Source organism: Sinohyriopsis cumingii, chromosome 8, assembly GCF_028554795.1.
Source record: "Sinohyriopsis cumingii isolate HCF-2022 chromosome 8, ASM2855479v2, whole genome shotgun sequence".
Taxonomy (NCBI): domain Eukaryota; kingdom Metazoa; phylum Mollusca; class Bivalvia; order Unionida; family Unionidae; genus Sinohyriopsis; species Sinohyriopsis cumingii.
The window spans coordinates 44,643,707-44,669,113 of record NC_142968.1 but is presented as its reverse complement, the minus strand read 5'-3'; the positions used below and the strand labels follow the sequence as shown (position 1 = coordinate 44,669,113).

Sequence of the window (25,407 nt, the reverse complement as noted above, 5' to 3'; positions counted from 1 at the left end):
TGACATCACTGAAGTGAGTTCGGCGATAGTTTCATGTAGGCCACAGAAGTTGATCTGGCTGCCAGAGGATGACAATATATCGTTTTCAAAAGATATGAGCCGAAAAAGTATTCGCAAACTTAACAAGGCAGCCTCATCTGACAATAAGCGCCGTTGCACACATTTAATTATGGACCAAGCAGATCTTTGAGTTTATGATCGCAGATACGGCAACGAAGGGCGTATTACCGTCCAGGGAGTGTGCAAACTTACCAGATGGAACCGCGATTGGTACTATCATCAGCTACTACGACTGCAAATGGCCCAAGTTTACTCATCTTTGATCCTTCATGCTTGCATTTGCATCAATAAACATGTTAACGATAATTAATTGGTTTCCAAATGACGGTGTTAAAATCAAACATAGACCTTTTAAAAACTGACATTGATAACACCGACTCAACTCAATGAGTTCGTTGGAGAATAATAAATGAACAAATATGTAATTATTCTAAATTTGCATATTATAAACCTCCTTATGTGTATTACTGCAACGATCAATTATCACAACCGTCATCGGCAACATCGGTTCATTATGCCAATTCATGATATAAAACGGTTTATCTCAGTGGTCCTAACGGTTCTGGTAATAATAAAAAAAACACACCACCAACGTTAGACTTATTTAGAAATTCTGATATGATAGTGCTAACACCAACTCACCGGCTTGTCATGGAGCTGAGATGAAACGAAGTTAAGTCTTGCATGTATCACAGCTTCTTTCGTAGGAAGGGAGATGCGTGGATACCAATTAGAATGGGTGAGAAATATATTCCCAAAATCATCATTTGGGGCTGACATATGTACTGTGTCCAAAGAAATGTTAGAAATATTTCTTGGCTGGTTAGAAACAAAACAAACTGCGTTTATCATGTGCGACGATCACCACACAACTGAATAAAAATACGTTTAAGTTTACGAGGAAATATTGATAGATCACTGGGCCAGCGATAAATTATTACGATAGCTAAAAGCGTTAATTAGACTTCATCCGAACGAGATTCAATGTGAGATAATTGCGCAATGTAATATCAGAAACGGCAATCAATGACTTCTGAAACTTATGGCGCCCTAATGATCTGATAGTTGCATCCACAAAAATTGTTTGCGATCTTTTCAACGTAGACTATTTGAGCTTCAGCGAGAAATATTTTACACGTTGGCAGTTCCACTATGTTATCTTCAAGCGGATACTCGTGAGCAAAATATTCTCGTTGATATTCCAGGAAAGGGGACCCAGCAAACACTCATTCGTAATAATATCGTAATGATATCGTCGATGTTCCCGTGGAGGTTCTTGAGGAGGCTCTGGAGAAACAACCATCATGATATACTCTATGATAAGCAATAACAATTCACTCATCGCAGGGACTAACAATCTCAGATCCTAATGTTTTGATTGTCGATGATCGGATCGAAGGGTTACATTTAGTGTATATGGCTGTATCGGAGTTACAAAAATGGCTGCGGAGAATTGTCTATGACAGTTCCAGGTTTATAATCCCACCACGCTAAAGAAAGAAATTATCTGGCTATCAGCGATTTGACACAAAAAATAAACGCGAGTTTTATCTCGATGTTGAATTTATCATGACACTGAGACAACGACAAAATAATCACGGCGTTAGCTGTAACACAATAATGTTGTGGGAATATTTTCCTAATGAGCCGCGGTAATTTACCGTCTACAGAATCGATAGTAGTCTCGTCCACACACGCGAGAATATCGCGCTGACATGTCTTGAGTGTAACCGACGAAGGAAAGCTAGCTCTCTGAGCTAGTGTCCTCGCGCCGCTAAGCGCGAATCCAACCTAGAGGCAATTTTGTATTTCCAACAATTATTTGTAATTATTCACTGACAAATCTATCCGCAGGACACGCAGGATCTAGTCTGTAAATTGCAGGCGTACCAGTAGATCTTACCACGCTGGAATGTTTATGTGTGGTTACACTCCCTTTTACCGCCTTCAAGTTCACCGGGTACATATGAATACCTGACTGTCACGTTGCTGCCAAGCACCGATCTAGCTGTCAAGTCGAGCCGCTTAACCGTGATCTGATTCTTTGCGATTGTATCGACAGGTTTCATTACAATTCCAATCGTGAATTCGTTGTTTAACACGGCTCTCACGCGCGGTAGTCAAGCAACCCATTCTCGAGATCTGTTCTTGCTCAGTAATTCCTGGGCGTACTGGTGTGCAAACAACGCTCAGCAAATGCAACCAACGCTCAGCAAGTGTTCGATTAAATCATCCAACGATTGGCTGATGATGATGTAACGCGGTGATTCCTTGTCTGATTTTAACGTTATGTTGTTTCATCAGCGATGCTACCGCTCCGGTAAATTCTTTGCCAGGATCAATCTGTAGCAATCGTGGCGAATGTAAGAGTCCAGGCGAATAAACTCGTTCAAACCCGGCTGATACTTCAGTTGCTGTTTTAGTCGATAGCGGTTCCGCTTATTTGTATCTGCTTACAACGTCGACTACCGTCAACGCTTATTTATATGTACAAGTCTGTCGTTTAGGTGATGTACCAGTGAGAGTTTCATGACTTTTCAGAGAAACTCGAACAAGCACAGGTCAAACATCATTCGGCATTATCGAATGATATTCGAGCCATTATCATCGACCCGTCTGGCTCTGGTTAAACTCAGCTGTTGCTCAAGTTAATAATGATATGGCTCAAACGGGACAAACTTTATTTAGCAGCACAATCCGCAGACGGCCAACGATGTTATAATGTCCTTAGAAAATTCAAAGAAGCCGCAAATGATTCCTTGTCGGAGGGGTCTTGCCCCAAAAGAGGTCTGTTGACCCCACCCCTTGCTGATATTCTCTACGTTTGTTTCTCAGTACTGAACTTTGTGTCTTAATGATAATAAATCATATCTCATTCTAAAGTACCTTCAAAGATAAACTCACAGTGAAGTTGTTGTGATAGTTTCAGCGGCATTTCATTGACAGGCTGGACTATAAACAAATCAATGTGCAATGGAACACAGATTTCACTTCCAGATCATCACAAAGGCCTGATTACCCACTGTCCACTGTCGCTGAAACACACACAGACAACCACATCATAAGCTCATATTCTAAAGAATAAACATTTACCTGTAAATCCATACCAAGAATGCCTAATTCAAACTCTCGTATCACCACCAAAAGGAGACAGGAAAAAATACTCTAAAATTAGACTAGGACTACATTCGTGGGTACTGAACCGAAACTAATAATTGTGATCTGATTTATAATGTTACTGAAATAGTTCTTACTAGTACGTGTTCTTACTAGTACGTGTTCTCGCTAGTACGTGTTCTAACTAGTATGTGTTCTTACTAGTACGTGTTCTAAATAGTACGTGTTCTAAGTAGTATGTGTTCTTACTAGCAGCAGGGATTTGAGTCCTGCTTGCATTGCTATATATATATGTGTGTGTGTGTGTGTGATTTTATATATATATATATATATATATATATATATATATATATATATATATATATATATATATATATATATATATATATATATATATATATATATGTATATATATATATTGTGGCGCTTTCTTACATCTAAAAGCAACCTTGCTGATTACATTTCGAGGTCACTATAATGCCCGAAACTTTACATTAAAATACGACCCTCACTACTATTTCCGCTGCCATTATCTACAAACAGCAATCTCTTACTCCTTCTTCTCCATTTTCTAACGCTTGTTGGGGGTACTGATAAGTTGATCTTCTTCATAAAATTTCAGAATGCCTGGGTAGCCGGTAACTATCTGAATACAGCTGACGCCTCACGGTGTTCAGGAGGAGCGTGTAAGTACTGAAATAGTGGATTATACAACAGGGAAAAGGAAACAAATTACTTGTTTTTACCTTTGCAAGGACTAAACTCATATGTAGAAAGTATTTTGAGTACTGTCGGTAATACTATTATCTAACAATGATTTCGAATTTGGAAACGGAAGCTATTTAAAGTTTGCTTAAAGATAACAATCGTAATAATTTCCATTTCGATTTTTTACTTGATAATATGATACAGTTAGATGCCGAAATTTTAGATATTTTGTGCAAATAAATCGTTCTCATTAAATATTGACATTTATATCTCTTGTCTGGATGCATACTTCCTTACAGGTCACTGCAATTAGGGCATGTAACCAAAAGCAAGTAACAGTTAAGGATACATACTAATAAAGAAATATATTGAGCTCTAGAATTACCAACACTACCACCATCCAGACTTGCTTGGAGGAATAAGTGGATGAAATGCAGCAACAGGAGGTATTAACACTTAAAAGAAATCCTCAAAAGTTTCTGCATTTTTTATTCAAACAAGCTTTACGGGAAGGGGTCTGGAGCTGAGCCCTTGGGAAAGGATGCTCATTCATAAGAAATTAGGTTTGGAACAAATTATGACTAGAAGGTTAACCACTCTTTCGTAAGTTAATACCCTGCGATATAACCTATCCTATATTTGCAGCGTCATCTGGTGGTTCCGGTTCATGTAGCGCTGCCGTTAAGGACCTCGCCTGTAAAATTCTCGCCCAGCACAATAGTCACCAAATTTCACTCTGGGACCAGCATCCCTCTGGCGTCCATGACAATGCTTACGCTCTCAATAACATCCGGGACACGTGCGATGGACATATGGCTTCGCGTTCCCAGTAAGTCCCTTACAGAGAGAGAGAGAGAGAGAGAGAGAGAGAGAGAGAGAGATTTGTTCAAGTCCACTTTCATAAGAAAACCGTGAGAGTGACCTTCCAGTTATTCATGAATGGGATTTATAATGCAGTCACAACATTTACTTGCCCAACCTAATACGGGCATATCTCTTTATAAGTGTGAAGTTTGGATAATTTAAGAATTTAATTTGACCAGTTCATGCTTCGCCTGCTGACACAGGGATGTAGAATTACAACCGTTTCGCCATCCTGCATGTCGTATGAGGCAATTAATTGAAAAACCTGTTCATTGTGGGTTGTGTCCAATCTCGACGGAGGATAGGATAATGGCCGTTGTGCAGTTGATAGTCTGATTGTTCCACTCCAACGCAAAACACTACCTTGTCTTCAGCTTCTGCTTTACTGATGGCCAGAAGAATTAGGACCAATCAATCCGCTGGTCACTCTATTGTCAGCGTTTATGTTAATGATAGTCTCGTTTTCATTAATCTCCAGATGTTTAACGGTCAACATTGAGATTAATCAACAATTTACTCTTAAGCTTGGAACCTTATAGAAGACATGGCTTCTGATGGAGGTAGCAAGCGTTAATCGAGTAAGAATTATACTTTACTTAGGGCCGACCGGGGGGGGGGGGGTAACCGGGGATATATCTCGGGACCCGGGACCATAAGAGGAACCATGTCGAACAGCGCTTTTTAATTTTCTAAAAGACAAATTTTTTTGAACAAGAATTAGGAGAGGCCCGGGTGTTTCTTATCCCAGGGCCCGTGGTCGCTTTCTACGGCACTGACTTTACTCGAGTATATCTCTCTGTGTTTTCCTGGCTTGAGAAATGCAGTAAATCAGCGAAATCTCTTTCCTTTTATTGGATTCCTAGGCACGTGAGGAGATGAATTTCCTTAAATGTGGAAAAGCACACAAAACAGACTGTTAATAGCGGGAGTCCAGTCTAAATCTGATCAAGAAATAGTTCAGCCAATCAATTGGAAGAGAAAACTGTTTTGATACATGTAAAATGGCCTTGATTTTTCATCATTGTGTCAGCATACAAGAATCTCCGATTCAAATGTGTATTTGAAAACATTTAGGTTCGGCCAATTATTTGTAAAGTGCAGTTGCAAGTGGTTTATTTGAGATAAAAATCAATGTATCGCCAGGCAAATCTCTACATGCAGACTGAGACGCTTGATAGTCTTGGAAATCAGAACATCTCTCCAATGGAACGAATCAACATCCGCCGTAACGACAAGTTGTTTCCCACTAACACTTACATACCATACCACTTACCCTGCATCGAATAATGCTGGTTTCCTGACAACCCCAGTTGAGCCCTTTCATTCCAAATCTCTTTCACTGCTTCGACTCCTACTACAAAGAGAGTTGCAAAGAAAACCAATCCATAATGGGTCACCATACCAAAAGACAATCCCCTTGTCAGGGAGACTTCTTGTAGTCTAAATACTGACCTAAGTGAAAACTCGTGGAGGTCAAATACGAGAAACTGAAGAAGGGCTTGGCTTTCCTTAAGGCAAGAAAGTTATGGAAGCCACGACTCTACTAAACACTGCATTCAAAATTTAAGAAGCTGTAGTGTAAGTGGAGGGGAAACTCAGCACATCGTATGCATGTGCCTTGACAGGAATGATCTGGCCACAGGCAAGACCACGTTTACAGTCTTTACAAACCACAAACCTGTGTAAACAGCCACCCTAATGCAGAGTGAAACAGAGAAGACAATTATTACTCGGTTTATCACCGTGTCATTCAGAAATGAACAGATTGAATAGAAAAACTGGTTAGATCCAGCCCGCAAAAAGAAGAGAAAACCGCTTGCCAGGGTCAAAGTAACAGTTCAAATTAACAGTGTAACGCATGTGACAACTCAGCACTACCAAAGATAAACATGCTAGATCCGGCCTATAAAAGAGCAGCAAATCGCTTGCACCAGTGGAAAGCATTATCGAAACTGAATAAGAGCAAATTAAATAATCTCAGTCCAAAGAATGAATGATCATATCAAGCTTTTCAATTGGGTTCGAAGTCTGGAAAGTCTGGAAACTGATACCGCTGTAGAGAAATTCTTAGAAGTCCCATACATCTACCCCTTTTGAAAATATGTAAGACACTAAAATGCAATGGAATTTATATGGTTTAATGGAAAATAATGATTGAATATGTCTTCTACCTTAAGAACATGACCCAATAAAATGACTTTATTAGGAAACCTTTATAAAGAGTAAGTCGAAAATCGTTCATAGCATGCAACATTTCAAGAAATACTGACAATGCCGCTGGAGGAATGTCGATCGGCATAAATAACTCTCCTCACTTGCAAATTAATCTAAATACTATATTACAGTCCTTAGCCGTTCTTGTGTCCACACACGGAATCTGTACACTTTGCTCAGTATATCTTTCCCCAAGAACTACAATTAATCGATTTCTAATCTTGACTGAATTGTTCCACAGTTAACAGCATCGTTAAGTTTTCTTGGCAACTTTAACGGCCTCCATACGTATTGGGGTTGTCAATGTATTGTTACGAGTCTATGATCTTAAAATAAGTAACAGAAAAGAGTGAAAGACAACAAGCTTTGTAAAATTTAAGAAATCATTTATTTCCCTAGGATACAGAAGTAAAAATGAGGAAAAAGAACTTACGGTATTGAAAATTAAATCCCAAAATAATCCAAGAATTACAGACACAAGTCCTAATAATTTAAGTCTTGAAGAAACAGTACAAGTCCTGAAGATATCCAAAACCTAAAGGCGATGATGTGTCTGTTATAATTTATAGAGTGTTGATGTTTCAACAGTCTTTTGTTGAATAAAAAAAAATATAATTCCAGGTTTGAAGTCAGGATAAATTCCAGTGAATATCTTTATCCAAGAATTTTATAATAGCACTATTGTATTTCCAGAGAAAATAATTACTTGAATTCAATAATGTGAAGAAAAAGATTCATCCCAACTGGTCACAACATAATGCAGATTGAAAGTGCTAGATGTTAAAGTACGAATGACCAAGTCCTTACCATCACAAGATAATATAGTTCTCTACTTGACCTCGGGTCACAATTAGAATTTTTTATTTATTTTTTAAATTACTTAATGGAAAATAACCTTCTAGAATGATTCTGATGTTTACAAAACAATAACCTGGATTATGTATAATTCACTTTGAAAACTCCAAAACTTTGATCCATATAAACATATTTACCTTTTCTATTAATAATGATCCTGATATTAAGCCCATACACAAAGAGAACATTTTGCTATGTATTAGTTGTTTACACAGAATGAAATATAAAAAGTCAATCAGGCCAAGCAGAAATTAACTCAATTTCGGACAATGTCAAATCCAGCATACAATGTTACATTACAATAACATGTAATGATTTTTTTAAAATTGAAATTAACAAACACACAATTAACTTGAATATACATAATAGTAACAACGAGATGTGAGAGAGTAGAAGACATTATTTCAAAACACAGTCTTTGACTTTTTAATAAGTTGTATACCTACCTAAGTCCTGCCACGGGATCCTACTCGACCCTTGATCTAAAAATATGTTATCCATCTCTTTTACTTGCCTTCTCTTGGGAAGATGGTGTCGACCATTGTGGAAGTGACCACTTTCTATTATACTAACAAGTAATACACCCAAATCCCAGGGGCTTTTCCAGACATGGAAATTTAGCAAGGCAGATTGGGAAACTTCAGTCGCCATGTGAATAAAATTGACAATGGGTCGTTTTGAAAACGTACCGTATCTGAATATCTTATTCGTTAGCACACTCCAGGGTGTAAACATGGAGGTCGTAAGTATCTAGCTGAACTCTCGTTCCTCTATTAAATCAGTATTGAATATGGCGTGCAAAGTCGTGGGCAAAACAAAAACTAATGTATCATGGAGTTAAAAAGATTCTGACCCTTGGTTACTACATTTCCAGAAATTACAAACATATGCAAAAAATTCTCCAAATATTTGTCATCAACAGACTATTCTAAAAACTTCCGCCCTGTCAAAAACCTTAAAGATAAGGTTCCTTACCTTCAGCTATCAATACACTATTTCGCATTTTACATAAAACATTGAAAATACCAGTCCCCAAGCCTAGAAATTAACATAACCTTCATTCTATTTGAGTCCCATAGCACAGCCAAGTCGCATTTGCAAAACCATGAAACAAATGGTAAATAACAGACTCTTTTTGTATCTTTAATACAACAAACAATTATATTCACCTATAGGTGCCCCCAACCCCAATTTTATAAACGAAAAGTATCAAGGATATATCAAATACACAAAACTTAGTCGTTTATTCGTTCGTTTATCATTTCTGAGCTGATTTTCGATGACGGGAGTTTTTAGTGTGAACACTACTCACTGCCATTGTCAAGTGCCTGGAAAAGTCCATTTTCAGGGATGGGTACGTTTCCTAACGACCGGAACACAGAAGGTACAAACTGTGTCGCCTGCATCCAATATTCGCAATGTCTGGTTCAAATATTTTTAAAACAAGTTAAACAAAATGAAAGGACAACTGTGTAACTCTTTTTTGCATGGATTTAAAATGATTTAACTCCCAGAATTACGGAAATTTACCGAATTATTCAGAGCTTATCGACGACAATGAACTACATCATTCCTGTTCTCTGAAAATATACTCTTGTCCACGCGAATATTGCGGCATTCCAAGACCAAAATTAACAATAGTCAGATGGCTAAATCTGCGCAGTATGCATTGTATATCTGTTTTATCCGTTATAGGCCAAAACGCGTGCATACTATCGAACGTCAACAGATGATATTTTAAAACAGACTTATGGACAGAAGGAAACATTTTCAAATTTTCAAAATCAAAATCTATCTGTATGCACTTCTGCCAATTCCGTAGAGCATGCGATGACACAAAACTCTATCTTTAGGTTCTTTCATGCTTGTTGTCGAAGAGACCACATTTGTAATACATGTTTTTGACCGTAAACTTTCTTAATTTGAATATATTATATACCTCAGGCACAAATGTCAAAAATTCAGATATTTAATGAAGTCGTAGCAAACGCGGGGGGGGGGGGACAGTAATGTCTTACTCTGCTTATTATACTGGACTAGTTTAAGTTCTAAACTTTGCTATGGCTTGATAGTGTATAAGATCAGTTCTCAAATCTTGTCCTCATATTCTTGATCCGATAGACAATGAGGACTTTATCCGGCAACATTTAGAACTTCCCATTCGGATAGCTTCTGCGTAGAATCATTGCTTTATCTCAGATGAACCAAAATTGTCTCTTGGGTATATTACGAGACTGACCTAATTCGAGGTTTACCTTCGTATCTGATGACGTCTACAGGCCCTAACATCAAACCATGTACAATTGAAAACAACATTTCATTCCACACTTGTCATAGGAATTCGCCCACATCTTGAGGCAGCAAAGAAAAGTCGTGCCAATCCTGCAAAATTCACAACGACGATATCGCCACCATGGTTATTAAAGACCCCAAAATAATACTTGATCTATGACAGTTCAAAATGACCACTACCAATTCCATAATTGTTCAGAGTAAAATCAATAATATAAGAGCCTACTATGGTGGTCACATGTTCCTGTATACAGACCGGTCCAAAGATAGAGGCATGGCTGCAGCTGCTGTTGCAACAGCCAGCGATACCATCTCCAGTCGATTACCAACTACAGCTTTCATCTTCAGGGCAGAACCATATTTTTAATTGGCACTGTCTAGCCATTAAACCCATCCAAACATATATACTTACATAGTCTTTCTTTTTTCTTCGAAACAAAATTTCCTAAATGTGAAGATTCGTGGCGATATTTCTCTTGAAGCAAAGTCAACTCTGAAACTCTGAATAAACAGGTGAGGTAATAAGCAGATAACACACACACACGTACATACATACATACATACATACATACATACACACACACATACATACATACATACATACATACATACATACATACATACATACATTCTCTATCAAATATCACTTTATTTCACAAGATATATCTGCAACAAATCTTCACATATAGCAATTTAAAAAAACAATTAGAGAAGGGTTGGTCGAGTCGTTTCTTTGTTTTTGTCTAATTGAAGTGGACAACTAAATGCTTTGTCTGCATTCTAGATTCCACTCACGCATAACTGAAAACATTTTTTCACGGTTTTCTCGTCATAACACTTTTCGGTGAGTACAAGATGGTCATTTTTGTGTATTCTAATGGATCGATCGGTATTACAAAAAAAGGTTAGAGGAAACAGTGAAGTTCTGCGTCAGGAGATTTTAAATTGTTCTTTGGAAAGCATGGTCCTATATATTTTCTCCGAAAAATGTGTTACCAATATTATTCCTTAAAAACCATTTGATTGAACCACAAATGTTCTTGAGACTGTAAATTTTAAAAATATAAATAAAACGTATGGAGAAATCATTCAAAAGTTAGCCCAAGCAGTGTTTGTCGGTAAAAAACAATGCGTTATCAACAATATGCCGGCTCTTCGTGTAAGATAAACTGCGCCCAATATTCCGCATAGAAGGGCATGAATTTGATTCTGTATGTTACAAGTGTTTCCTTTTGTTTGACAGCTATACTTGCAGCATATGTCCCTCGGGAGCACCGGGAGGGCATGTGTGTTTGAGCGAGACATTGCTGCGTTATTTGCATGACCTCGGCACTCATGGTAGGATTCACGTAAGTACTTGGCTCCAGCATCTTCTTTAATTTACTCTGCTTCCTTTCTTCATTACATAAAGTAGTGGTTTATAAATAGGTGCCCTTTAATATTCAACGCGGCTGCAACGAAGGTCATCTTGAAAAGATGCTGATCAATACTGTCTCTGTACTGTTGATAATACTGACACAGTGTTCTCATTAAAACACCCTTTGTCACATACAGGCGGGTGTTCCTAAATGACAATGGTACCCCGTTTGACGTCCATGATTGCTGCCATGTCAGCCATCTTAGAATTTTGTTGTATTACTTCTTCTGAATAGTTTGTCATAAAGAAGCATGATCTTTCGTACAAATATTCCTGGCAACATTCAGCTGTTTCTGATTAAATATCATGTCCAGCTAGCATTAAATATGGCAACCATATCGACCCTTGTATATTTTTCTTACGTATTTTTTGTAGCATAACGCCTCCCGACTTGTATATCATGTTCATTTTAAGTTGGTACACATACATTCCTCAGAAAATTTATTTTAAAAGTATCTGGTATTAAACATAGCCGATGGGAGAGAGCCATTTTTTTCAATTCTGCTTAAGTTACTTGCCATAAGCAGTCTGTCATGTTCACGTGGGTTTTCTACGTAAACTTAAGATATTTCTTTGTTCGTTATGAACTTGACGAACACACGACGTCTTTTGTGGTCGTACTTGACTATCCTAAGCTTATTTCCTGGTGTTTGAGTTTTCTCTTAAATGTTATATGAAAAAGACGATTCCTGTGAAGCGAGAGCAGTTACAAAAATGTAGGTACTACAGAACATCAAAAGGTTGGTACTAACGTATCCATGGTACAAAAATGTAGGTACTACAGACCATCAAAAGGTTGGTACTAACGTATCCATGGTACAAAAATGTAGGTACTACAGACCATCAAAAGGTTGGTACTAACGTATCCATGGTACGGATAAAGGTACGAAGATACCAGCAATATCTCGCTACGTACTGCAAATGTTTTACATACTGGCCCGTGTTTGTTCCTAGTTTCTGGCAATTTTGCAAAATGCATACCAATTGGTAAGTTTTCATATGTTTCTGTATAAAGGACCGAACTCTTACAGAAATAAAGTTTTGAAATGTTGCTTCTTTAATTTTGGTAAAAATAGCCTCAAATGTGCGCTCGCATCAGCAAAAATACATAGTATTCACTAAATTGTATAACCTTCAAGGATTTTGTTGGCAGCGACTACAATCAGGAATCAGCTTGATCTTTCAGTTTATGATGTCTATTTTTCACATTCTTATGAGGTTTCCACTTTAGGACATCGGTGAATAGTGTTTCTATTTTCATCACATGAATACTGTGTTAAGTAAAATGACGTCTAGATATCGTTTTGATTAGCCCATCGTCACTTTGACTTAAATGTATGACATCATTATATATAGAATGTCACCACCGTCTGTTATCATTCTAAAGCTTTAGTTGTTGTTGTTGTAGGGCTTAACGCCATTTTTCAGCACACGATAGGCTATATAGCGGCCAGTATTAATGGTGGAGGAAGAACCCGGGAAAACCCCAGAAAGAACCACCGACCCACGAGAAGCTACTGGCAAGCTTTCTCACATACCCACATTGGTTGAATCCGAGACTCGAACCCACGCAGAGAGAGATGAGATGGCAATGATCCGTAACGGAGAGCGCTTTAGACCACTAGGCCACTTGGCTAAAGCTTTAGTTTCTTTGGTTCTCTAATATACGTTTTTCAGCCTCATTTCTAACTGCATACCAAATTCTTCAGTTTAATCCAGTCGAAATACCCTCGCTATGGAAATATGTTAATGTCTATTTTGTTATTTTTATGTTGGTTATTTTTCAGTACCGACTGCATGCCATTTTTTATAACCAGGAATGTAAGAAAAATAATTGATCATTTTGCATAACTGCTAGATAGGAAAATTCCACCTTCGGGATCAGAAATTTGCGTCTGACACGATGTAAGAAGTTTAGCCCTCGGGTGCAATTTCTTGTTTTCCACTGATGTATATAAAGGATTTCTGTTAATTTCCAAAGTATACAGAGTCTGTTTTTGGTTTTTGAATAAGGCGGTGACCAATTGGAAACATTTATATTTTAACCCCAAAATTCATTGGTTTTGGGCTGTGATAAACTAATTTATCCGATGTACTTACGCTATCAAAACGGGAAGCGATACAATCATCCATATCAAGTCACTATGCGCGTGATGTGTTTATTATATACCCTAAACAATTATTGTTTGATAAATAAACAAGTTTTTATATTTGTTGTTGCTCTTCTTCTATTCCATCCACCCATTCGCAACTTAAAGGCCAGTCCTTCGGATCCACTTGAATACATTCGACAGCTGCCATTCAAGTCACTGTGGCTATTTCAGAAACAAGGACTGGCCGAGAAGTTACGGATGATGGAAATTTGTTTCATTCGTAGCCACTCAGTCAATCTCGCAGTCAGTTAAATCGCAGAAATAATATATAGTTCGCACAGATTGTGTTTCTTTATTTGTGGAGAAATTTTCAACTTGCAAAATGTTTTATTTTTTCGGAAATACTGCGCCGACATGCATCCAAGACATACTTATTTCTCGGAAATAGCCGAAGATGTTCCGAATGTCCATACATCTCCTCACGTTGTACATTACGTTTAAATATAGCGTTACTTTTAATAAGTGATAAATGATTTCAGATCCTCTTCGGGAAAAGTGTCCTTTATCAAGATTTGTATAATGATGGACATACAAATGCAGGTTATCTTTACAGCAGGTATTTTCATACGATCTCACCTCTGTCCGCTTGGGTACGAGCCTCGGGCTCGGAAACTTTTGAGCCTGTGAGAAAGCTGCCAGTAGCTTCCCGTTGGTTTGTGGGGTTTTTTTTAATCGGGGTTTTCCTGGTTTCTTCCTGCATAAGTTATACTGGCCGCCATGTATAGCCATTCTTGCTCTAAGAAATGGCGTTAAACAGAAAACAAGAACAACACATGTCATTCCATTATATAAATGTCTTCCTATTCGATATAGATATTATGGTTCAATTTTCCTGACAAAATTCAGACCTCAGAAGGTGTATGCAGTAAGATTTGACCTAGGAAGTATAACAGGTTACATGTTTAATAACATTCTAACCACAGAAATGTGTACAGTGCTACGATTCCAATATCAATTCGTAATTTAACGCCTAAATTTAAGTATAATATCACTTACGAAATATAAAAAATAAAATCCATACCAAACCGCGGCAAGAAGGCTGTGTAGATAACTGTATACAAAAACCTGTATTCTTAGACCCTTCAAGACTCGCGAGATCCGATGTCCTACCACTGTCAAACTCGACATGATACAAACACACAGGTCATGTCACTGAACTAGTAACGTGTTTTTATAAATATGTCTTCTTGACCCAGATATCTCTATGTGCGTCATTTTTAAGGGACAAAGCAGACATGTCTTAATACATTGGCCTAATTTTCTAAAATAGCGGGTGAAAATGGTTATCCTTAATAAAGAGAAAAATTAGTATTTTGTCTTCCCACACCAAACAATTTTAATACAAACGCTGTTGACTTATCGGTTCCAGAATTTAGCGCGGTATAAAAATTTCATTCGTGTCATAGTACCCGCAATTTCCAATTAAGAATAAGGTCTTTAACATCACCATAAAAAGCTAATTACGCGGTTTGTTATTTGTTAGTTTTAACGGTATTTTACCACACTATTGGTTCTATCATGCTGAGGAAACTGGGGCTAAATGCCTTTCCCAAACATGTCCTGAGGCAGCCAACCTTGGCTGGAATGGAAGGGTATAGAAACCGCCACACTTGGATTATTAGTCCAACGGTCAATCAGCTACATGCACACTAGCAAAATAAGGAGGACTATGACTTCCACGATCACGACATTTACTTTACTACTTTATTCATGAGTATATTTTATTGCTGATCAGAAGAGGTAAAATTAAGCCCAATAAGTTTTTTTTGTTGAAATTTCAGCATATTTATCCCACTATATATATATATATATATATATATATATATATATATATATATATATATATATATATATATATATGTATATATATGTGTGTGTGTGTGTGTGTGATCTCAGATTGGTAATATTTAATATTGAATTTATGAAACGAGTTGAATAATATCCAGCTTTTGTTTCATAAATTTTTATATTAAATCATTACCCATTTGAGATACCTTTTATCACATAGGTTTTTTACCAGTAGAAATAATGTAGATAGAAAGAAGAATTAATAGTTTCGTTCATTCTGACGGATGTTGCAACTTTCATTTGTTGTGCGTAAAAAAATCCCAAATAAAGTTGAAATAGTAAACGTAGATTATACATTTTTGCTTACTATAAATCAAAGAATAAGCGTCCATCCAAATAACAACCATTTTACAAACGACAAAATCATCTTTAACACAAAATGTCCAATGCGTGTGATGTCGCATTGTTTGATTAGGTGCACAATACCAGTTTCATTTGGCCTACACAACACAGTTGCCAGTGTTTGCCTTGAAATACCACATCACCAAACATTACATTGTTGCGATATGTTTGTGAAAAGAGGATTACTGGATGCAGAAATAAACATATTTACTGTGGATGTATTTGTGACCGGATATTTGCAGTATTTGATTTGGAACATTAGACTGTAAAGAAGACATAAATAAAACCTCTTGCTGAGTCCTGACTTGCATCGCATCGCGTAAATATGCTGTGGTTGGAAAAAGTTCGTTCAGTTGTGGTGAACGGTTAATGTCTACATTCTTCTGTGAACAAAGGCGAGTTTGTTCCCTTCTGCAAGTTCACATTTAAACCACAATTGTATATAGGGTGGATTCCCCTCCACCCCCATCCCCGCTATTAACTGAGCAAGACCCGTAATTTTACTTGTTGTTCTTGTTCTTGTCTTGGACGTTTTAGCCATTTTTCATGTAATGAAAAATGGCTGACAAAAATGTTCATTGAAAGCAAAATTCCAGACGGCTGGGTTAAAAAAAGGTTTTCCCACGATCTCAGCCAACCAGTAAAGAAGATACTGCACAATAATTTCATTGTCTTATTTGGACCAATCAGAATCACATAAAGTGATATGTTAACGTGTGGTAATATAAAAAATATATATGGTAGTGACACAGATTTCTAATATTTCATGATTAATTCAACACATGGTCAGTCCTACTACATTTTACTCTTTTTTAGAGCAATGTACCAAGTGTCATATCATTGGCTACCATAGAACACGATGAATGTTAAAAGTTATCCTTAAATTTTTAATTATTTTGATATGATATTAGTCTATTAAATGTGATAATGCTTCAACACTATCATATATTTTATGTTTTATTTTATCAAGCGTAGAACGTGTGTACTTCGGATCGAGATGTTAAGCCAAGCTCTCATTAACACATTAATGATCTATATTTACAAAACAACATCATGTGGTTCGAGGCCTCTTGGTACAATACTTACGACACTGAACAATTATAACTGTTACATTTGTGGGAGGGGTGCGGTATGAACTGTAGTTGAATTTTGCTCTGATGGTCATTTAGATTCTCTTTAAAACATTATAGACCGAATGACCTTGAGTAATTAATATTACCTGACTAAGACTTTACGTGTTGAATGTGCTAAACCATATTGAAAAAATGAATGGTTCATTTAATTTCAAAGGAACAAATAGGTGAGAAAAAATTATCCATGGATTTGCATCGAGACAAGGAAATGCCACAGTATTTGTATCCCCGGTCGGCAGAAACTGGCAGGGTGACAAATAATGTAAATCCTCGGCTGTGATTTCTTTATCCCAACATTGATTATATTAGTCCTAACTGATCCGTGATCAAGGCGTAAAGTTTTCTCCACGTGGTATTTTACCGGCAAATTTTAACTGTAATTAATAGGAAAGGGGACATAACTCATTGAATTTATCCCAGCAAGATTCAGTTCCCTTGAAACCACCTCTAGCAAAGAAACAAATCATTCATTTTAAAATAAAGTTGTTGTTAATATTTTTTCCCGTGGTCTTGAAATTTGCAAATAACGATTTTTTTTATTTCCTCAGAAACAAGTTTTATATCTGCCACTGTTGCTATGTAGGTAGGTTTCTTCGTCCCTGTTTAAAGCTATCCTGATAAGATATAAACATAAGTAATAATAATAATAATAATAATGAGGACTTTGTATAGCGCCTAATCTTTAGAAGCTCTAAGCGCTTTACAACATTAGACAACACATATAAGATTTTTTTTAAAACATATAATGATATGATTACAAAAACAAACACCATGAAATTAGAAAACATTAAAAAAAAACATGCTGAGAATATTTAAGGTAGGAAACATTATTAAGTCTTTAAGTTTGTTCTTGCAGTCGAAATAAGTGAGTTTTGAGAGCACTCTTGAATGGGATCACTGTGTCTTTGTGTCTAAGTTCAGTGGGCAATTCATTCCATGTTGCTGGGCCCTGATATGCAAAAGAATGCTGTCCATATGACTTTGTTTTCATAGTGGGAATAATGAGTATACGATTGTCAGAAGAGGAGCGTAAGTATCTTGCTGGTGTGTACACATGGGTGAGGTCGGATAGGTATGTTGGACTAGAGTCCGACAGTGAAATGTGGCACAGAGAACAAATTTTGCGGGGAGGTGTGCTCTGATCGTGGTACTATAAGTATGATCCGAGCAGCTGTGTTTTGAACTTTTTGAAGTTTCTGGAGTAGATATTGAGATGAACCAGACATAATTGAGTTACAATAGTCCAGTCTTGAAAGTACTAATGAACACACAAGTGTTTTAGTGGCATTAGCTGAAAGATATTTGCGAATGGAGCTGATGCGTCACAGCTCAGGATATGCAACCTTGCATATGTTCATGATATGTTGGTACAATGTGAGAGTATTGTCCAGAGTAACACCTAGGTTTCGTACTAACTGTATGAATTTAATGTTGGTGTTGCTGATATTTATTTTTTTAGGTAAAGGATGTGAATGAGAAAGTCATTGTGTTGTGATCAGAATGGCCTCATTTTTATCATCATTCATCTGCAGCTTGTTACATCTAATCCATGATTTCACATCAGAAATGCACCTCTCTACACCTTGGATGGTAGTATCAACTTCTGTTGGGTGGCTAGATTTGTATATTTGGGTGTCATCAGCGTACAATTGGTGAGACAATGGATGATGATCTATGACACTTGAGAGCGACTGAGTGTACAGAATAAAGAGAACCGGTTCAAGAACAGACCCCTGTGGAACATCACAACATAGATCAACTGGGCTGGAGTGTATTCCATTTGCAGATACACGTTATGTCCTGTTGACCAAGTAAGACTTGAACCACAGTAAGGCTGTATCATGAATGCCAAATACATGCTGGAGACAGTGAAGTAATATATCATGGTCTATTGTGTTAAATGCTGCAGACAAATCAAGGAGGGTGAGCACTGTAATCTTTCCGCTATCCAATGCAGAAAGAATGTCATTAACTACTTTTAGAAGAGTAGTTTCAATACTGTGGCAAGGGCGATATGCAGATTGTGCATTGCTAAAAAGACTGTTTGAATTCAGATGATATACAAGCTGGGATAGAACAACCTTTTCTAAGATTTTTTATACGAATGGGATATTAGAAAATGGGCGGTAGTTTTTTAAATCGTTGTGGTATAGTGTTGGTTTCTTCACCAGAGGCTTTACAATGGCAGTTTTGAAAAATGATGGGAATTCCCCAGATGAGAGAGAGGTATTAATAACATCAGTTAGTGAAGGTAATACTGGATCTAAGCACTCAAGCAGCAGTGATGTTGGAATTGGATCAAGTTAACGTGACTTTGGTGCACTGTTCATCAGGATTGTACGTACGAAATCCATAGAGACAGGTTTAAAATGCTGCTAATGGTTGCTGCTCAAATTCTGTATCCCAACTATATGGTGACGATAAGTCAATTGAAATTGTGGTGTTAAGCTTATCTCTAATGGTTTGTACTTTGTCACGGAAGAAATTTGCAAACATGTTCGGAAGGTCGACTGGAGAGAAGGTAGTTGGAAGTGGTGTAGATTTGTTCCTTGACATTAGCTTGTTAGTAATCTCAAAGAGCTCTTTGCAGCTGGAACTTTCCATGATCTTAGTAGTGTAGTGGGCTGATTTCGCTGCATGGACTATATTTGTGACATTCTTCTTAGTGGCTTCATAGATTTGCTTATGAATAGTGAGTCTGGTGGAAAGTCAAAGCCTCTCAGCTTTACGGCGGTCTCTTTTAGCAGTGCGAAGCTGGTCCCTAACACTGCTATACCATGGAGAACACTTTTGAATTGATACTCTGCACTTGGTAGCTGGGGCATGCTTGTCGAGCAATGAACGCAGGCAGTCATCGAGTTGTTCTGCTGTATGAGGTAAGCAAGTTATTAGGTTTACTTGGATGTCATGCATTAGTTTGGTTATATTTAACATACGGATGTTTCTCTTAGTAGCAGATAAAGGTGGAGGGTTAGGGCCTGATACGTCAAGATGGCATATAATGCAGAGGTGATCTGATGCAAGCTCATGGGATACCATGGAGGACCGTAGAAGTAACGTCGACCAATGAAAACGTTTATTTCATACCTCCAGTCAGAGGGACAGAGATATGGGTATATAATGTCTATAGGACTCGCGATACTTGTTCAGTTCCCATAGGAAACCTGTGCAAACACAATGATATTCAACATTCAATAATTTTACATTTCTGAGTGCTCGTGATCAAACCTATATTTATCATTATAGATGAAAACTAGATCACAGCTTCTGTGTAGAGAAAAAGATACGAGCCGCGGCATTTTCTGAGTGTTCCAAATTCAAGATTGTTAAAGAACTGAAATTCCGCCAAGAAAATAATGTCTCTATTTTTTTAAGTTACTACTAGGATAACCTCTCTAAAGATTATTTTTCCTTCAAAATAACTTTTTATTATCAACCAATCCTGGCCACCCAAACCCATATATACTCTATCTCCCATTTCCAGGCTGGTTCCCATTTTTCCATACAATTAATACATTGTGTCCTATAATGGTGATCATAACATCGCTCGGCCACTTCCGTCATGTCCTTAAAAAAAATAACTCGGAAACATCTATAGTTAGACACATCAGTTTGATGTGTTTGGTATTAACCTCTGGTGGAGTGCACCACATAAGTCACAAATGCAAAGGCCGACAATGTTCCAAGGATGCTCCGATTGGGGTCTCTTTATTCGATCCTCACGATCGGAACATCGCTCTTCCATTTCCGTCACTTCGTGAAATAAGTAACATTACCGACTGCCGATCACCAGTGACGGAACATCCCTTTTCCTTGCCATCAATCAGCAGATACTCAGATAAATTCGGAGCGTCCCTGGCTTTTTCCGTCAAGTATAGAATGAATCCTCAAATGTAATTCGTCGCCACTGAGTATTATATTCTGAACTACTTTCGTTCACATGAAAAGATATGGCGGCGTAAGGAGACAAAGTCACCGTCGGAAAAAGATCAGCCTTTGCTGTCGTAACAGACATGGTGCACTCCGCCAGAGGCGAATCACCAAACACACCATTCCAACAACTACTTCCGATGTTATTTCAGGACCCGACGGAAATGGCCCAGCGAATTGGATAGTATTCGTTCGACTAGTTTCAAAAGGTGTCTTCTATAGACGGAGTGGTACTGTTTGTAACCACTGAAGCAGGTGTTGTAGAGTTATCTTTCTAAATAATAGTTCTGAATAGGGCAGACGAGGTTAGTTTCTGGTTTAACGAAAAAGGCAGAGTACTATAATGACAGTGTTACCTCGGGGTCAGCCTCTTTTTCAGTCTCCATTTCAGTTATTTTGTGTTAAATTTAAGCGAAAAGAAGATGAAAAGTAAACAATATCATTGCATAAGTTGCACACTTAAGGCTTAAAATGTTTTGTATTTTCCGTTACTTTTTCAGACTCGCTGAGGAAATGAGGTTAAAAGCAAGAGCAAGTATTTTGTAAAGGGTCTCGTAGACTACCTCAGGTTGGAGTGGGGTGTTCCCAGTATTATCGTTAATTATTACAGAAGACCCACCCTTCCGCTTCCTCCACTTCCGTTCTCTCCTTTTCTTGTCTCCCAGAGACTCGGGACCAGCTGTACCAGGGTATTTCCCTTCTCTGTCTCCTACAGCTCCTCCGGTCCCTAAAAGCTTCCTGTCCGTACACAGACAAGGACATTAGTATATTCCTCTGGATATCTAGTCTCACACTAAACAACAGGGGCCCCGAGTGGCCGAGTGGTCTAACGCGCTCTCCGCTACGGATCACTGCCATCTCACCTCTGTCTGCGTGGGTTCGAGTCTCAGATTCAGCCAATGTGGTTATGTGAGAAAGCTTGCCAGTAGCTTCTCGTGGGTCGGTGGTTCTTTTCAGGGGTTTTCCCGGGTTCTTCCTCCACCATTAATACTGGCCGCCATGTATAGCCTATCGTGTGCTGAAAAATGGCGTTAAACCCTACAACAACAACAACAACAACAACTAAACAACAATATATCATCAGATAAGCCATTACCTTCTTCGGTCACGCATTCGTGCACATCAAAATACCCATACTTTCTGGCATGGTATACACGGTATCAACTGCTTATCATGCATATATCAATATATTTCATCACATCGGTATATACAGATTCTCAATCTTATTATAAAGAACAATATCACATAATCAGACGCATTTCTGTACATTACACTTCTACAAAGTGTACACAGATATCCACATATCCATGCGCTAATATATCCTTACATATTATACTCCTACAAAGTATACGCAAATAGTCAAATACCCCTATTAACTAATAGTGCACTGCAACCATTATACAAAGTTATAATTCAATTCAACATTTGCAAATCTAGAGTATCACATGAATAAATGCACGAGGTTACTACGAATTAACCAAATAGCGAATTACAATATTAATTCTTTACATAAACATGCTCATATCACAAAATATGCATGTAGATCAAACACTACAAATGAATCAAACCCTACAAATGGTAATTCTACGTACCAACGATTCTAGTAATGAAGTATACATACTGCACATAATTAAAGTACAATTATCTTGCCGTAATAGATTGCGACAGTCGAGCAAATAAGTCACTGACCTTTCAGAAGCTCCTTTGTAATTCCCAGAATAGCAATGTTTCCCGCCAGTTTTGAATGACGTCGGAGTAGCTTAGAACTTCCTTATGTAATTCCCGCAAGATGGTTTAGCGACCACTGGCGTTTAGTTTCAAGACACTAGATTTAAACGTGCAATTCCAATGGTGGCCACGCCTTGCTCAATTCCGAGTGGATGTCGATTCACCCATGGTCTACATAATTAGCAGACATTGCCCCCTCCCCGACAGTCTGTGAAAGGGTGGAGTTACGACCCTCATTTTATGTTCCTTTGAGCCCAACACCGGCCATTCATGCCACTTACCTGTGAATCGCACGCAGCCAAATAAGGCACCAGTAACAAGTTCATATGGCCATGTTATTATATACAACTGGCTTCCATCCGTCTTTTTTATGTCGGCTTACACTCTCAGCATTTGTGAAGCGAATAATTAGTCTAGGATCTAGCATATACATGTTGCAATCTGGCTATTGTTCCTTACGTATAACGTGACATATTTGTTTCTACTGTTATGACTTTATGGTCACAAACTAAGTAACAGCAAGAAACAAAACCAACAGGTTTTGTAAAACTTTCCCACTAATTTAGTTATCAAAGTTATAAATGAAAATGTGAGAGGAACTTACAATATTATGAAATGAATCCTAAATAATCATGATAATGTTCTATGAAAGTCCAAAAGAAATAATAAACGTTCCGTATACATTTAAAAACCGGAAATAAATTGGTCCGCCAAGAATCGTGAAGTCAAAATGGCGTGTCCTGAACTTCTCTAAATAATTCACAAAAGTTGCAGAATAATATTATAGTCAAATGAGCACTAAACAGTTCTAACAAATGTTTTTCCTCTCGAATACATTCAAAGTACAGCATTACCGACATTACAGACACTTCAGACATACAAATGGAACACAAGAGATAAGGATAACTCCAAAATAGAATGAATCGCCTTATAGACACCTTCTATTACGATTATATTTCATAGCATGCTCAGCGTGACAGATCTTACTACGCCAATTATTTCGAACTTGCATAGTCATGCGACCTAGCCCAACCAATGTGAAGTTACTGAAATCTTCATGAACCGTCCAGACCCCATCAACCAATGGGAAATTAACCCAAAGTCGTCATTATGTCCTATTATTAGGATTATTATTAGTAATGGTCAACACATATACAAGCATATATTGATAAATCCTTTGTAATTTTGCGCTCTTAATATTTCCAAAACAGAACCAGGTCCCGTAGGCAAAATCTGAGTAAAGATGATCTGTACAACTTACAACCATGAATAAAAATTACAAAAATTAGATAAAATCATGTACCAGGAGTTAGAAAAATATAGATATACATAACACTTCATCGTCACATTGTTTTAACCTGTGTCTAATTGCGATAAAAAATGGCCTTGTTTTTCGTGAATATGCATACAAATATGTCATAACCAGCCAAAAAAAAAAACTTATATACATTAAATGAAAACTTTACTCGGGTTCGCAACAATTGGTTAATCGGGTCAAGACAGGATTTTCGCCTGTGGTTTTGTAACTACGGTGTATCTACAACACAGAAATCCACATGTGGTGCCAGTGACTTTTCGAGAGAAGCAACACTGATACCTGAATAGTAGTTTTCGATATGCCCATTTCCATTACCCTTGTTCCTGATGGTAATCCAATTTGTGCTAAAGAGCGATCTATGTGCACGCGATAAAATAAACGATTGCAGTGTTTGAAATTTTAAATAAGCTTTTTATTGCACCAGTTTGGTCGTGAAAAGATGAAAAGTCAACATTTATTAGAGATAGTAGTACGTTGAAAAAATAGCTGGCACTATTATTTAGCCCAGCTGGCCCAAAGGCCAGGGTAGCACGATGTTTTCATTAAATCAATTTTTTGTAACATTTATCAGATTCTTTAGAAAATGTTTTACCGGTTTACCTTTGTCTTTTAAAATAATATTGTATATTATAGGTTAATGAACTTGCGGGAGCTTGTCACCACTGCGGATCGGACCACTACAGTGGAAAGGCAGTGGACCTCCATAACGACGCGCGCTCGAGCGAGTACATGTCCAAATGCAGAGCTATTGGCGGGACGCCTCTGGACGAGGGCAACCATATACATTGTTCAGTACACAGTTAGATTGTTGAAAAGACCTGTATTAAGTTTTAAAGGAATAAAGCATATCCACGTAAAGATTCGTTGCATTTTATTAATTTGGATGTTGAAGGATTTCATGATCATTAGTAATTTCCTACACTAAGAGCATAAATATCTTAAGAATTCGACATTCTATGCAATATCATACCGCCTTCATTGGCGACTAAGGTTGATCACGTGACTTATAATGGTCACGTGATACAATGAGACTGGTGTAGATGTGTGTTAATTCAAGCCCTTCGTCCCTGTTTAGTGTTGGCTTAAATTGGCACTCATTTACTCCAGTCTCTTCGTATCATGTGACCATAATAAGGACAACTGTCGCAATTTGGAAATTTTGTGTTAATCTGCCACATGGAGAAAACAGTGCACGTTTAGATCTGTATGACACTTAATGGGGGGGGGGGTTACTCTTATTTGTTTTGGTGCAAATTCGGAAGATTTTGTATAACATTGGAAAACAAACATTTTTCTTTATTTTAGCACCAATACCAATACTAATGTAAATGCAAACAGTCAAATCACGTATACACTGACCTAACTAATTATCCTCAACGTAAGATGGAACGCAAAAACAATAGTGTTACATCAATAAATAGAAATGGA

General features: G+C 37.6%; 1 protein-coding gene across 1 annotated transcript in view; it reads left to right on the top strand.

Annotated features, from left to right (window-relative positions):
• Positions 1-24,827, top strand: part of LOC149793400 (uncharacterized) — a 30,584-nt gene extending 5,757 nt beyond the window's left edge. Inside the window, exons 3-6 of the mRNA XM_089966372.1 lie at positions 3,800-3,863; positions 4,531-4,714; positions 11,354-11,459; positions 24,613-24,827. Coding sequence (XP_089822498.1) covers positions 3,800-3,863; positions 4,531-4,714; positions 11,354-11,459; positions 24,613-24,783 — 525 coding nt within the window. The 3' untranslated portion in view covers positions 24,784-24,827. The remainder of the gene's footprint in view (positions 1-3,799; positions 3,864-4,530; positions 4,715-11,353; positions 11,460-24,612) is intronic.
• Positions 24,828-25,407: the final 580 nt, after the last annotated feature.